Here is a 15,997-nt window from a genome sequence, read left to right on the forward strand (position 1 = left end):
ATGACCCAACCACTGCTAACCTCCAACTTTTCTGCTGCAACTTTCTTAACCTTTCTCAGCCTTCATAGAATTGAAGAGAGTTAGGGCCTTGCCCTGGATTAGGCTTTGGCTTAAGAGAATGTTGTGGCTGGATTGATCTTCTATTCAGACTACTCAAACTTTCTCCATGTCAGCAATAAGGCAGTTTTCTTTCTCATCATTCATGAGTTCAGTAGAATAGCACTTTAAATTTCCTTCACGAACTTTTCCTTTGCATTAACAACTTGGATAAATGTTTGCTACAAGAGGCCTAGCTTTTGGCTCATTTCGTCTTTTGACTTGAACTTGGCCTTCCTCAGTAAGCTTCATTATTTCTAGTTTTTTATTTCAAGTGCAACTCTTCTTTTCACTTGAACACTTGGAGGCCTTTGTAGGGTTATTTTTTTTGGTCTAATTTTCGTATTGTTATGTCTCAGGGAATTTTTATGTCGTTAAGGAGGCCTAAGGAGACAGAGAGAGATGGAGAGCAGCCCGTGGAGCAGTCAGAACACACACAACATTTACTAATTAAGTTTGCTGTCTTATAAGGGCACACTTTATGGTGCCCCAAAACAATTATAATAGTAACATCAAAGACCACCAATCACAACTCACCATAACTGATACAATAATCATGAAAAAGTTTGAAATATTGCAATAATCACCAAAATGTAACACAGGACACAAAGTGAGCACATGCTTTTGGAAAGCTGATGCTGTAGACTTGCATGACGCAAGGTTGCCACAAACCTTTGATTTGTAAAAAATGCGGTATCTGTGAAGTGCAATAAAATAAAGTATGCCTGGACTCACGCAACCCCCAGCACAATGATGATAGGGCATTGCTGTCACCCTCCTCCCCCACATTGCATTGTGCCGCTTTGTAGTAACATCCTTTATGTTGGCATCCACTTATTTCATTTCTATCTCTATAGTTTCACCTGTTCTAGAATGTCATATAAATGGAATTAGATGGCATACAATCTTTTCTGCCTGGCTTCTTTCATGTAGCATAATGCTTTGAGTCATATAAGTTAATGTAGGTTTCAGTACTCCATTCCTTTTTATTGCTAAATAGTATTCTGTTTTATGGATATAACACATTTTGTTTATACATGCACCAATTTATGGACATTTGAGTTGTTTCCAATGTTTAGCTATTATAAATAAAGCTGCAATGAACATTCACATATCAGTCTTTGTATGGACATATATTTTTATTTTTCTTGGGTAAATATGAGTGGGATTTCTGGGTCACAGGGCAAGCGTGTGTGAGACTTTATAAGAAACTGCCATACTGCTTTAAAAAAAAATTGATGTTCCGTTTTGCATTTCGCCGTAGTGTTACAAGGGTTTCAGTTGCTCCACATCCTTGGCAACACTTGGAATTGTCAGTTTTGTCATTCCAGTAGGTGGATGGGGGTTGAGCATCTCTGTGTGTATGTGAGTTTTTAAAAAAATATATGACAGACTCTGATGTGGTTTTCTTTATGTTTCTTCTGTTTGGGGTTTGTTGAGATTTTTAGACATGTGGATTTATAGTTTTTATCAAATTTGAAAACTTTCTGGTGATTATTTCCTGAAATTTCTTGCTGTCTTACCCTTTCTACTGTCTCCTTCTGTAACTCCAATTGTATGTATAAATATACTGCTTGATATTATTCCACAATCACAGATGCTTATTCATTTGTTTTTAAGTCTTTTCTGTGGTTAAAAAAAAAATTTTTTTTTTGAGACCAGATCTCACTCTTGCCCAAGCTGGAGTACAATAGCATGGACATTACTCGTTGCAGCCTCAACCTTCTGAGCTGAAATGATCCTCTCATCTCAGCCTCCTGAGTAGCTGGGACCACAGGCATGTGCTACCATGCCTGGCTAATTTTTACGTTTTTTGTAGAGACTAGATTTTGCCACATTCCCCAGGCTGGTTTCAAACTCCTGGCCTCAAACAATCCTCCCACTTCAGCCTCCCAAGGTGTTGGAATTACAGATGTGAACCACTGCACTCAGCCATTTCTTGTTTTCTTTTTTAATTCTTGATAATTGTTATTGCTATATTGCTATATCAAGCAATATTACTGTATTTTTAAGCAGTGCTTCTGATTCTGTAATATCTCATCTGCCATTAATCCTATTCAGTTTTATTTTTAATTTCAAATTTCTCGTATTTCTGTTCATACTGATCATATCCTCTACCATCTTGAAGACATGTCGTATATTCACAATATCTGTTTTCGAGTTCCTTCCTCTCCACTTTTCGGCCCCTCATATTCTAGCCACTGTAGGCTCCGTGAACTCCACACTGTTTTCTCACCCCAGTGGGACTGCTGGGCTCTATTTGGGTTCCTCTCTCCTGCACTGCACGTGGACACTGCAGGCAGTGCACTGTGCCGGGCCAGATTGTTCCTTGCTGCAAGAGGCCTAGCTTTTGGTTCATCTTGTCTTTTGACTTGAACTTGGCCTTCCTCAGTAAGCTTCATTATTTCTAGTTTTTGATTTCAAGTGCAACTCTTTTGTTCACTTGAACACTTAGAGGCCTTTGATTTTTTTTTTTTTTTGGCCTAATTTTCATATTGTTATATTTTCTAATGGTATGCAAGCCACGTTTCCAACTTTTCTTCAGTCATTTCTTTCTTCTTACCCTCTGCCCCATCTGCTATTCCATGAAACAGAGAGAAGAACATTCACTCACTTTGCATTTCTCTGGTCTGTTGTATTTGAGATAGAATTTTCAGGACTTCTGTGACTTGCCAACATGTCTTCTGTGAGTTTTAGTTTATAGAATGATGTTATACCCTTTTCTTAGTTTGGTTGCCGTTTGTGGTTTTTTGCTTGGCTTTATTTTTGCTCATTTCATCAGGAATGTGGAATGGAAATTCTGTAATGCATTTTCAGTCCACCAACTTAATCAAGACTTCCTCTACCTTTATTTTCCAGTTGCTAAAATATTCACTGTACTGGTGGTAATTTTCACTGTGTCGATTCATTGCCATTCCTAAAATGGTAGAAGCTCATACTGGAAGAGTCCTGTTTTCATTGGTCTGTTTTGGTTACCACGAGTAGAAACTCACTCAGGCCAGCTCACAGGGGAGTGGTCATAGATGCTGGCTCTCACAAGGGATCATGAGGGGGACAGGGACCTCAGGGAACTTGCAGACCGGAAACTGCAGTCCAGTGACAATAGCAAGCTGTCCGAAAACCTGGTAGCTGCTCCACTCTGTGGGGCCAGGGGTCTTTCTGCTTATCTTTCTGCGTCTTCTCTGTTCTTCTTCCTCTGCTGACTGGCTCATTCTGTTCAGAGTTTCCGCTGCTTTATAACTTGCCCTGGCCTAGGTCTGTTCTTTACCATATCTTCTAAGCATTTATTTCAAGTACTCAATTGATTTGTATTTCCTAGCTCAGCCTAGCCTTTTAGCTCCAGACCAGTGGTCCTGATAAACCTCCTCTTGTATTAAGTGTCCTTGGATCAGGTTTTCCCGCTGCTTTAATCTACTTTGTCCAGGAAGGTATTGTCAGATAGCACAAACTATGGCTCCCTTTAGTGGCTGTTTCAGTCACCTATTGCTGTATAACAAACCGCTGCAAAACTAGTGGCTTAAAATAATGACTTCTCATTTCTCGTGGTTCTGTGGGTTAGCTGGGCTCAACCAGGTGGTTTTCCTGCTCCACACACTGTTGGCTGGGATCATTCAAGAGATCTTCTTCTGCTGGGAGCTTACTGGTCCTGGAACATCAAGAAGGCCACATTCACATAGCTGGATCTCATCTGGGGTGACTGGGATGGCTGGGCCTTTTATAGCATCTGTATCACATCTTGGACTTGAATTAAGCTTGTTATAGCCCAAGATGTTTTCCAGATGAATGGCTGCCAGGCTAGCTCTCTTGACTTGTGCCCTGCTACCATCAGAAACAAGACTATCAACAAACCCTAAAAGTAATTAGGGTTTATTCTCTTTAGGAACCTAAGACTTCTGCCAAAAATAAATCAATAAACCAGATGGTTTTTGCACCTGGTGAGACATTCGTCTTGATTTTCTTCATTTTCACCTGAGGTACAGTGCTTATCTTGAAGACTTAAAGACTTGCATTTGTTTCCTTTTCAAAAATTACCACGATGCTAGATGTATCACTCCTTTTGTTTATTACATCTTTTAGTTATTTTTATTTATTGTAGGTAGTATATTATGTTGTCTGTTTTCCTGAAAAGCTGTAATTGACTGAAAACCATTTCTCTATTTAGTGTGTGAAAATTCTTCATAATGGCTCAGAAAATCAAACTGCATTAGCGGTTGTCATTAGGCAGGCTGTTCTTTCTGGTCCATTTGAAACTCAGTAAAACCCCAAACATTGGGACCCCACTCGTGGAGTTTGTGATTACTCAGCTAATGTTTGACTGTGTAAATGATGTGCTTGAAAGATGAACAGTGCGAAGGAGGTACTTACGTGCACACTGTGTTCCCTGGTGTTTCCAAGGGCTCTCATGCCCATAGCCCAGTCCCACTTGCCTCTCAGCGTCCCATCTTGCTGTCTGCATCCTCTACACAGCTGGGCCACCCTCCCCTCCCCTCTGGCCCTGGTCCCTGCCTGGAACCCTCTCCTGACACCCCACCTTTTGTGCTTAGGTCATGGCTCACCTCCACTGTCTGGAGACTCTGAAGGCTGCTCCTGAACCCTCACCTACCTTTGCCACTAGAGTGGCCAGCTCTCAGCCAGACGATGCCACTGTCCTACTGCATGGTGGACGTTAGCCTTTCCCACGGCCAGGTCTGTAGCAGAGGGAGATGTAGTCAAAGTCAGAACCTAGAACTCTTTGTAGCATAGAAATCATGCTAAATGGTTGGGCTCCAGAGGTGCCATGTGTTGGAGTCACAGTCACTTCTCTGTGGCAGGCAGCATCCTCCACAGCCCCTGGACTTCCTGCCATCCTTTCCCACCCTGAGTTTCTCCACCTCAGATGCCACCTCCTCCATGGTGCTACCGCCCCCAACCCTCTGTCTTTCATGAAGGAAACATAAAATTATTTCTGAGGAGGAAAGCATTCATTCTGAATTTAATGAATTGAATCTTATATTTAAAATTATTAACTTTTGTACAAACCTCTGAGCACAACCATGGGACAATTGGGGACTAACTGTAAATGTGATGACAGCCCAAATACAGGCAAAAAGTGTAGCAGGCAAGGGGAGCCACATGGATGGTCAGATCCATGCAGTCCACTGTCCCTGCATCATCAATACACTGTCTCGAACCACAGAAGCACTTCTTTGGGTTCAGGAAAAACCAAAGACAGGAGCTGTGCTTAGAGGGCACCCCTTTCCACTCCTGCACAGAACTTCTCATTCCCCTCTGGCAGCTTCTTTGTACCATTTGGGGTGGAAGTCAGGGTGGAGGGAAGGTGGTCTTCCTGCTGTGGGGAGACAAGCTGATTTACAGCTCATGTTCCATGCCCATCAAATGTGTGAGTGGACATACAGGGAGCCAAAAGGGCAGAAAACATCACTCACTCTTAAAACAAACCTAATGTCCTATACAAAAGCATGTGTCCCCTTGCACTTGGTTTAGGTGACTCTGATGATCAGGGGTTCTTTTTTCAACCGTAAGGTTTATTGAGACTACAGTGAGAAGTGGACCTGACCAAGCTAGGAGGCCTTCCTTAATTCTGATGAATGTGCCACTTTCTCTGCCAGCCCTCAAAAGAACTCTTGAAAGGGGAACTGTCAACGTATAATAATGAGAGGGGATTTAGAATCTGTAACCAAGACTCCCATAATCCATTCATTCTTTTGTTCACTCAGTCCTCATTCAACAAACACACATTGGAAATCTGTATTTCTGTTTCTGCTCTTAATCACAGGAAGAGTGAATTGTCTACACAGATGTTGATGTGCTGGGTACCTGAAAAATGTAGTGGACATTTCCATGTGCTTGCTTTAAAATATTACATGCAGTCTGTGGGGTTTAACTCTCAATGGTTTGGGCCTCACAGTTTAGTTTATCTAACAGGAAAACAAAACAACGCACCAGAGAGAAAGGTGTGTGTCTTTCAGTGTGATTTGCTGTTCAGACTCTACCTGTAATCTCTCTCAACTCAGTATCCTCCTAATGAAATGGAGATGGTAATAGCACTTCCCTAGCATCCTCTTTTGGTGGAGCAGGTGGTATCAGTGAAGGTACCTAAATTCTGCTGTGTTCCTCTCTATGTTCCCAAGTAGATAAGAAAGCCACGAAGGAGGAGTATTTTTGTGCCTCCTGCAGACTCCCATAATGGTATGAGTGCCCTCCTCCTCCTCCCTCACACTGCATGTGATCTGGAAGAAAAGTGTCTGCTGGCCCCCAGGGAATGGCAGGTGCTAACCTTTGCTCTCTTCAACACCCATGCATGTGGCCATTGCACAAGTGGCAGAGGGCAGGGGCAGTCTAGATCCCTCACCTCAGAAGTAAGGCAACTGTTTTTCTCTAATAGATAGTTGGATAAAAGGACTTTGAAAAAATTAGCTGGAGTGTAGAATCCCTTTTGTTTTGCCCCTTCATCTAAATAAAAGCAATGACTTGTGATTGTTAATTTTGGCTACTAAAACTATGTAGCACTAACAGATGTGTCTTGAAATATTTTTAATATATTAAAAACTAGGACATCTTTTGTGGTCATAAAGAAGGTTTGGTGATTAGCCAAGGGTTGAGCACAGCTGGGGTGTGGGTCTGGCATTTGGAGCTGCCATTATTTTTTTCCTGGCTGTTCCAGCCTCTGATCCAATCCCAGGTAAGCCATAGGCTCAGCCAGAAAAAGCACAGTCACTGCAGACTCACAGCAAGAGTCGCTGGGATCCAGCCACTGCCATTAGCTACATTTTTTAAAGATTACTTTCTGGGCCTAGGTAAGAACCTTAAATATTTTGACCTAAGGTTGTTATAACTCTTTCAAGATGAAAACCAAATAGAATAAGTTAAAAAATTCAAACTGGAATGTGTGAAATCAAATGACATTTGAGCTGTTCAACTGAAAACATTGCAAAGTCAGCTTTGTGCAAGGAGTCCTCAAAAACAGACTCTGTGTCAGTATGTGGTAGTGTTTTAAGTAACCTTTGCTCTTTTAAAGTCTTTTGAAGCAATGAAATACGAACACTGGTACAACAAACACTCCCACCTCTTTCAGAATTTTTTTTTTTTTTTGAGACTGAATTTCATTCTTGTTGCCCAGGCTGGAGTGCAATGGCATGGTTTCGGCTCACTGCAACCTCTGCCTCCCAGGTTCAAGCAGTTCTCATACCTCAGCTTCCCAAGTAGCTGGGATTAAAGGCTCCTGCCACCACACCCAGCTAATATTTTGTATTATTAGTAGAAACAGCGTTTTACCATGTTGGACAGGCTGGTCTTGAATTCCTGACCTCAGGTGATCTGCCTGCCTTGGCCTACCAAAGTGTTGGGGTTACAGGAGTGAGCCACTGCGCCCGGCCAGAATTGTTTTTACTCATGCTACATGCCTTACCTCCAAGATATCTTAAACATGTAGTTTTAGATACATATAACAAAATAAAAGTGATATGGACAAAGTTCAGCAGCTTCTCAAGCCCAGATTTACTGCCTTTGTGGGTCCTGAGTGTCTCGCCTTGGTAATGTTCAAAGGCCTATTCTATTCAAGATGCCATGATGACTTCTCTGAAGTTAAGAAACATAAGATTCAACCCAGATGAAGAGCTCTGTAATTACCACATTAATTATCTTATGCCATCTGGGGATTTTTGTTTTTAATTACCCTGTCATCATGTGGTAGATCCATATATGCTGACATGGAAAGATCACTAAGATATAACTTTGTGACAATAAAAGGAAACCAAAGAACAATACAGATTACTTGATTTTATTTACATTAAAAGTAAAACAAAATACCTATTTGTAATATGTATATAATGCCAAGAAAAAGGCAAAACACATTATTTAGGGAGGAGCTATGAGATTAATGGGGAGATTTCAGATTTTACTTTAATTACATTACTTTAATTGCATTCAACAGATGGCTATGGAGCCTGTACTCTGTACCTGGCACTGTTCTAGGCTCTGAGGATTCAACAGTGATCAGAAGACAACAATTCCAGCCCTCATGAAGTTTACATTTAGTGGGAGAGACGAAAATAAACAAAGCAATAGAGTATGGCAATAAGTATTATGGAAAAAGCAAGTCAGGAAAGGGGTAAGGAAAATTATGGACAGGACTGGATGTTCTAATTAAACAAGATGGGGCTATCAGGGAGTGCACCACTGTGAAGAGGGCATCAGAGTCAACATGGCATCAAGGGGAGGGGAGGGTGCTGGCCAGGTACATTTCTGGGGCAAAGGCATTCCCTGCAGAGGGAACAGTGAGTGCACAGACCTTGAGCCTGGACTAGAGAGGACCTGTGGGTTTGAGGAACATTTAGGAGCATAGTATATCAGAGGCTGTGTGAACAATACAGCGTGGGTGGGTGAAGGAGGTCGGATGAAGCTGTGGGCAAGGACTTTGACTCTTACTCTAAATTATTTGGAGAGCCACAGAAGGGGTTTTGAACAGAGGGGAAGGGATGTCCTGTGTTTTAATTTGAGTTCTCTAGCTGTCACATTGAAAATGGAGAAGGAAGACCAGTCAGAATAAACTCCAAGAAAGATTATATAAGGTGGCTTAAACCACAGTGGTGGCAGTGAGAATGGAAAGACGTGGTGAGAAACTTCATATATATGTTTTGAAGATTGTGACAATAGGACCTGCTGACACGTGGGATGATGGATAGAAGAAAAAGGGAAGAGTGAATGATGATACCTGGGTCCTTGGTCCAGGTCACTGTAAGAATGGAGTTGCTTTGACTAAAGAGTAGCTGGTAGTAGGAGTAATAGCAGGATATCAGAAACTCAACTGGACGTGTGATATCCAAGAGAATATGCCAGATAGGCATTTTTGGTAGGTACTGATTTTTATTAATAAAAAATAGCATAAATCAGTGAAATTAAAAACAAAAAAATGAATAGAGAAAAAATCAATAAAACCAAAAGCTAGTCCTCGGAAAACCTCAATAAAATCAATAAGTCTCTAGCCAAGCTAACTAAGAAAAAAAAGGAGATTATATAAATTACTAATGTCAGAAATGAAAGAAAGGACATCACCATAGATTTTATGTACACCAAAAGGATAGTGAAGGAATATTATGAACAGTTCTGTGCCGCAAACTTGAAAACCTAGATGAAATGGGCCAATTTCTTGAAAGGTACAATCTGCCAAAACTCACATAAGAATAAATAGACAATCTGAATAATTCCATATCTATTAAGAAAATAGAATCAATAATTAATAATCCTCCAAAACAGCACCAGCCCGGATAGCTTCACTATGGCTTCTGCTAAACATTTAAAGAAGAAATGATCCAATTCTCTACAATCTCTCCCAGAAAATAGAAGCAGAGTGAATACTTCCTAACTCATTCTACCAGGCCAGTTTTACCCTACTACCAAACCAGAGACATTACAAGAAAAGAAAACAATAGACCAGTATCTCTCATCAACACAGATGCAAAAATCCTTAACAAAATATTAACAATTAAAATCCAAAAATGAATAAAAAGAATTATTCACCATGATCAAATGGGATTTATACTGAGTATACAAGGCTGGTTTAACTTTTGAAACTCAACTAATGTCATTCATCACAGCAGGCTAAAGAAGAAAAAGCTCATGGTTGTATCAGTAGATGCAGAAAAAAATTTGACAAAATTTAACACCCATTTGTGATAAAAATTCTCAGTGAACTAGGAATAGAGAGGAACTTACTTAATGTGATAAGAAGCATCTACAAAAAAACGTACTGCTTACATCATATTTAAAGGTGAGAAACTCAAAGCATTCCTGATAAGATTAGGGACAAAACCAGGATTTCTCTGATGCTACTGCTTTCAACATTGACCTGGAAGTCCAGTCCTAGATAATGCAGTAAGACAAGACAATAAAATAAAAGGTATGTATCTTGAGAAGGAAAAAATAAAACTGTCTTTGTTCACAGTTGATATAATCATCTATGTAGAAAATCCAAAAGAATTGAAAAAAAGTCTCCTGGAACAATATAATAAGCACTTATGGCAGGGTTGCAAGATACAAGGTTAATATACAAAAATTAATTTCTTTCTTTTTTTTTTTTTTTTTTTTTTTTGAGACGGAGTTTTGCTCTTGTTACCCAGGCTGGAGTGCAGTGGCACAATCTCGGCTCACCGCAACCTCTGCCTCCTGGGTTCAGGCAATTCTCCTGCCTCAGCCTCCTGAGTAGCTGGGATTACAGGCACGTGCCACCATGCCCAGCTAATTTTTTGTATTTTTAGTAGAGACGGGGTTTCACCATGTTGACCAGGATGGTCTCGAACTCTTGACCTCGTGATCCACCCGCCTCAGCCTCCCAAAGTGCTGGGATTACAGGCGTGAGCCACCGCACCCGGCCTATTTCTTTTTTTAAAAGAAAAATTGAGACAGGGTCTCACTCTGTCACCCAGACTGGAGTGTAGTGGCATGATCATGACTCACTGCAGTCTTGACCTCCCTGAGCTAAGGTGATCCTCTCACCTCACCCTCCCAAGTAGCTGGTATACAGGCACACACCAACACACCCAGCTAATTTTTTAATTTTTATATGGAGATGGATTTTTGCCATGTCACCCAGACTAGTCTCAAACTCCGGAGGCTCAAGCCTTAGCCTCCCAAAGTACTGGGATTACAGGCATGAGCCATCATCACACCCAGCCAATTGTTTTCTTATATACCAGCAAAGAACGAGTGGAATTTGAAATTAAAAACACATGACCATTTTTATTAGAACCCCCAGAAATAAAATACTTAGGTGTGAATCTAAAACCTTATATATGACTTATATAAGGAAAACTATAAAACTCTCATGAAAGATATCAAAGAATTAAGTAAATGGAAAGATATTGCACATTTATGGATAGGAAGACTTAATGTTATCAAGATACCAGTTCTTCCCAACTTGATACATAGATTAAACAATCTCAATCAAAATTCCAGTAAGCATAAAAATAAAAATAAAAAAATAAATATTAAGATAATTCTAGCAAGTTATTTTGTGGATACTGACAAACTGGTTTTAAAGTTCAAAGAGAGAAGCAAAAGACCCAGAATACCAACAGAATATTAAAAGAGAAGAATAAAGTCAGACAACTGACTTTTTCTGACTTTAGGACTTAACCTCAAAGCTACAGGAAACAAAACAGTGTGGTATAGATCAGTGGAACAGGATAGAAGAGCCCAGAAATAGACCCATATAAAATAATTAACTGATCTTTGACAAAGGGGCAAAGGTAATACAGTGGAATAGAGACTTCATCTTTTCAACAAATGGTGCTGGAAAAAATTTGACATTCACATGAACAAAAAAAATGACATCCACATGAAAAAATCATTCAATCTAGGCACAGATCTTATACCCTTCACAAGAATTAACTGAAAATACATCATAGACCTAAAGATAAAACACAAAACCATAGAATTCCTAGAAGATAACACAGGAGAAAATCTAGGTGACCTTGGATATGGCAGTGCTTTTATAGATGCACCACCAAAGACAATCCATCAAAGAAAGAATGGGTAAGTTGGACTTGCTTAAAATTTAAAAATTCTGCTCTTTAAAAGACAATGTCAAGAGAACGAGAAGAGAAGCCACAGACTGGGAGAAAATATTTGCAAAAGACATATCTGATAAAGTACTGTTTTCCAAAGTAGGCAAAGAACTCTTAAAACGTAACAGTAAAGAAACAAACAACCTGATTAAAAACTGGGCAAAAGTCTGAACAGTCAAAGAACTCTTAAAATACGCAAAGAAATCTTAAAACTCCACAGTAAGGAAACAAACAACCTGATTAAAAACTGGGCAGAAGTCTGAACAGTCACCTCACCAAAGAAGATATACAAATGGAAAGTATATTAGCATCACATGTCACTAGGGAATTGTATATTAAAACAACAACAAGATACCAATACACATCTATTACATTAGCCAAAATCCAAAATTAACATCAGCTAATGCTGGTGAGGATGTGGAGCAACAGGAACTTTCATTTATCCTGGTGGAATGCAAAATGGTACAAGACAGTTTGGCAGAAACTGTCAAACTGCCTGTAATTCTTACAGAACTGAACATACTCTTACCATATCATCCAGCAGTTATACCCCTTGGAATGTACCTAAATGAACTGAAAACTTATGTCCACACAAAAATTTGCATACAGATACTTGTAGCAGAGTTACTTTTAATTGCCAAAATTTGGAAGCAATGAACATGTCCTGCAGTAAATGAATGGGATAAATAAACTGTAGTGTATCCAGACAACGGAATATTATTCTGCACTAAAAAGATATGAGCTATCAAGCCATGAGAAGACATGGAGGAAATTTAAATGCATGGGCAAGAAGCCAATCCAAAACGCCACACACTGTGATTCCAACTATATGACATTGTAGAAAAGGCAGAACTGCGGAGACCGTAAAAAGATCAGTGGTTGCTAGAGGTTGGGAGTGGGGAGGAATGACTAGCAAAGCACAGAGGAATTTTAAGGCAGTGGAACCATTCTGCATGATCCTATAAGGGAAGATGTTACAAATTTAAAAAACCATAGAATATACAAAACCAAGGATGAACCCCAATTTAAGCAGCAGACTTCAGGTGATGTGGCAGCATAGGTTCGCCGATTGTACCAAGTGTACCACTGTGGTGTGGGATGTGGCTACTGGAGAGGGTTTGTGTGGGGAGGGAGCGTAAGGGAACTCTCTGTAGTTTCTGCTCTATTTTGCTGTGAACCTAAAACCGCCTTAAAAATTTAAGTTTATTAATTAAAAAAAATAATATTTGGAGTTTTAAAACACAAATGAAAGACTACTTACAGTCTATTAAAACTGTGAATGTATGTAGCAATTCTGCTTGTGAAGGGAAATACACTATTAACAAGAAATTATATTCCTGACACAATATGATATATATACAAAAACTCATAACTAGTAAATTTTCAACATGAGTTCAGTGACTAGTAAGAATGAATAAAAATGAAGCTCCTTCAGTTAATCTAAGCAAGAGAACATCTATTTATAGTTACTAATTAAAGGACTCTGTAAAGCAGGAAAACCATGCATGGTAAGTGGTAAGCAGCAAACTGTTCTGTGGATTTGGGCCTCATGATGGTTTAAATTGCCTTGCAATTTGATCTCACCAGTGGCTGACATTTGACTATAGTCCAGTTGCCAGCCAAGGTAAGTCCCTACCCACTGCCCTCTGCAGCTGGCCCCAAGCTGTTGCTGGAAAGGAATGCCTTAAAGGGGACGTACACCGGAAGGCAATTCAGAAAGAGAGGGAAAGAGGAAGGAGGTGTAAGTATAACAAAGAAAAAGTCAAACTGCAGAGGAATTATAAAGAAAATAATAGAATAGAATACATTGAGAACCCAAGGGGATGGGGAAAAAAGAGCAAGCAAGGAGAGTAAGTAAGAAGGAAAGGTAATAGTGTAAGTAGAAAAAACTGTTAGTGGAAGGCAGGTTAAATTTGAAAGGAAAAATAGAACAAAAAAGCAAAGTAAGAGTGTTGGAATTTACAGCAATAGAGCACCACATCATCTCTTCTGCTTGATAATTCTGGAATCATTGGCTGATGCATTAGCCCAGTGGTTCTCAACCGGGAGTATCTCACCCTCCCACTCAAGAGACAGTTAGCGGTGTCTGCAAACATTTTTGGTTGTCACAGTTGAGGAGGTGCTAGGGGTGCTGCTAGATATCAGAAACTATGCAAGACAGCTCCCCACCTCCAAAGAACTCTCTGGCCCAAAATGTTAAGCGAAAAGAGGGTGACAAACTGCATTGGCCCATTGTCAGCACCAATTCCAGACTCCCAATGACTGTGCTTCAATTCACCCAGCGTTTTCTGATCTACATCATGATATACTGCATATAGAACAAGTCAATGGTCAGACCTCATAAAAGAAATTAAAATTTGGCTGAGAAAGTGTATCCAGAGTAGAGAATCCTTTGCTTCACTCTTTCTTTCAGCAACTGCTCAGTGAGAACCTGCTGTGTGCCCACGGCTGCCAGTGCTTACCAAAGGCTGTGTGGGCTCAAAAGCCAGTCTTCAGAGATGGAAAACAGATTAGTGGTTGCCAGGGTTTAGGGATGGTGGAGAGGAGGGGGTGGGTATGACTTCCCTGTGGTGATGGCACAGTGCTGTGCCTTGGTTGCCATGGTGGTTACATGAACCCACATGGAACCATGTGATGAAGTCACACAGAAGCATAGGCACACTTTGTAACCCTCTCAGTGTCTTGGTTTTGTTATTATGCTATAGTTCTGTGAGACATAACCATTGGGGGAAATTTGGGAAAGAGTACATAAGACCTCTCTGTACTGTATTTGTATCCTTCTGTGAATTTATACTTACTTGAAAATAAAAACGTTTATTAAAAAAAAGAAAAAGAAAACCTTAAAAGGGAAAAAAACAAGATTGGCCAAACAACTAATGAAAGATGTAATTTTAATCAGGATAGACAGGAATAGTTCATGCCCACAGAACCCCATGCAAATCTATAAATAGAAAGGGCCAGAAAGGCAGCATACTCTTGGAGTATGATGTTGAAACTGGGAAAACAAACTCACTTTTTATTAAAATTGACCTATTCAGATGCAGTGCCAGTAAGAAATACTTATGCCCTCTTGTGGAATCAAAATATTTCTATTTCTGTGAAAGATCTATATTGTTAAAGTATAACACTAAGTTATGTCATATCTAATACTGTTTAATTGCGTGTTTTGCTATAGGGACAAGCAGATCTTTTGAAATATGCTAAGAACGAGACTTTGGAGAACCTGAAACAAATCCATTTTGCTGCTGTTTCATGTGGACTGAATAAACCAGGCACCGAAAATGCTGATGTGCAGAAGCCACGCCGGAGCTTGGAAGTCATACCTGAAAAAGCAAATGATGAAACTGGAGAATGAAGAAACCTACAATAAATCATTGTGGAGTTTATAACTCTAGGACCAATTGTAGTCAGATGGGACATTTGCTTTGCACTCACTAATGAGAATAATATTCGGGATTTTAAAGCACAACTGGAATAGCTAATTACAGTCTATTAAAACTGTGAATGTATGTAGCAATCCTGCGTGTGAAGGCAAATAAACTCTTTAACAAGCAATTATGTTGCTGGCCAAAATATGCTATATTTGTATACAAAGACATCCTAACTCAGTTCCGGTATGAAGAACAGATTATTCACTCTAGTTCCATTGAGAAACATTTTCCTAAGTGAAAACAATTTCTTAAGATGGAAATGGATTGGATTGTCAAATTCGTATTTATTGGAGAAAAAAACCTGATCTACGCATTTTTACTTATGTGGGGTTGCCAGAGTCTCTGAGTTCTAGATGATTTTGGTGGCATGCTTGCTGAGCCATAATTACTACAGAGAATGTAAGTGGACAGGCTTCCTGAATCCCCCAGGGACCTTGGAGAGCCATCAAGGAGAATGTGCAATTGGACTGGAGCTCCCTGGCTGAAGACACATGCCGAGTCAGCACATGGGTAGAGATGATGTAAAAGCAACCAATCTGGAAACAACACATTGTAAATAGTTTTTCATTGTATGAAGTAGTGTTCACATTAAAAAGACGTTTTATGATATTTCTCCAATAGCAGTATATGTGTTTAATGAAGCCTTAACTTTTAAGATTTCTAGTTCAAAATATTCTACTTGTAAGAGTAGCCAATTACTTGTTGAACAGCTTTGTCAAAAATAAGTTGCTTGTCTGGGCTGACCTTATTTTGCTTTTGGTAAGGTTTCAACAGCTTTAAGTAACAGCAGCTGACTGTAAAGTGAACCGAGATACCAACAGCTGCCCTCTTGATGCTTCTGAATTAGGTCTGTAGTGACATGCACCTCCAGATCTGGCAAATAGTAAGTCAAAGGCAGGTAGAGGG

The 15,997-nt window shown here is 39.8% G+C and overlaps 1 protein-coding gene and 1 long non-coding RNA gene across 3 annotated transcripts in view; one reads left to right on the forward strand and one right to left on the reverse strand.

The window, feature by feature from the left end:
* Window positions 1-15,700, forward strand: part of PLCL2 (phospholipase C like 2) — a 196,343-nt gene extending 180,643 nt beyond the window's left edge. Inside the window, exon 7 of one of the 2 annotated variants that reach the window (XR_004265229.1) lies at window positions 14,836-14,919. Coding sequence is in view for 1 of the 2 variants with exons in the window: in XM_032267352.1 (XP_032123243.1) it covers window positions 14,836-15,015 (180 nt within the window). In the remaining variant the exon portion in view is untranslated. Of the gene's footprint in view, window positions 1-14,835 lie in introns of both variants that reach the window. The other variant, XM_032267352.1, reaches the window with a different exon arrangement.
* On the reverse strand, window positions 150-2,512 carry LOC116542476. Its single transcript, XR_004265237.1, has 2 exons — window positions 2,469-2,512; window positions 150-317 (listed from the first exon to the last, which is right to left on the reverse strand). It is a non-coding gene; the product is annotated as an uncharacterized LOC116542476 (long non-coding RNA).
* Window positions 15,701-15,997: the final 297 nt, after the last annotated feature.

This window comes from Sapajus apella, unplaced genomic scaffold (assembly GCF_009761245.1).
Source record: "Sapajus apella isolate SASKATOON/1434 unplaced genomic scaffold, GSC_monkey_1.0 scaffold4, whole genome shotgun sequence".
NCBI lineage: Eukaryota > Metazoa > Chordata > Mammalia > Primates > Cebidae > Sapajus > Sapajus apella.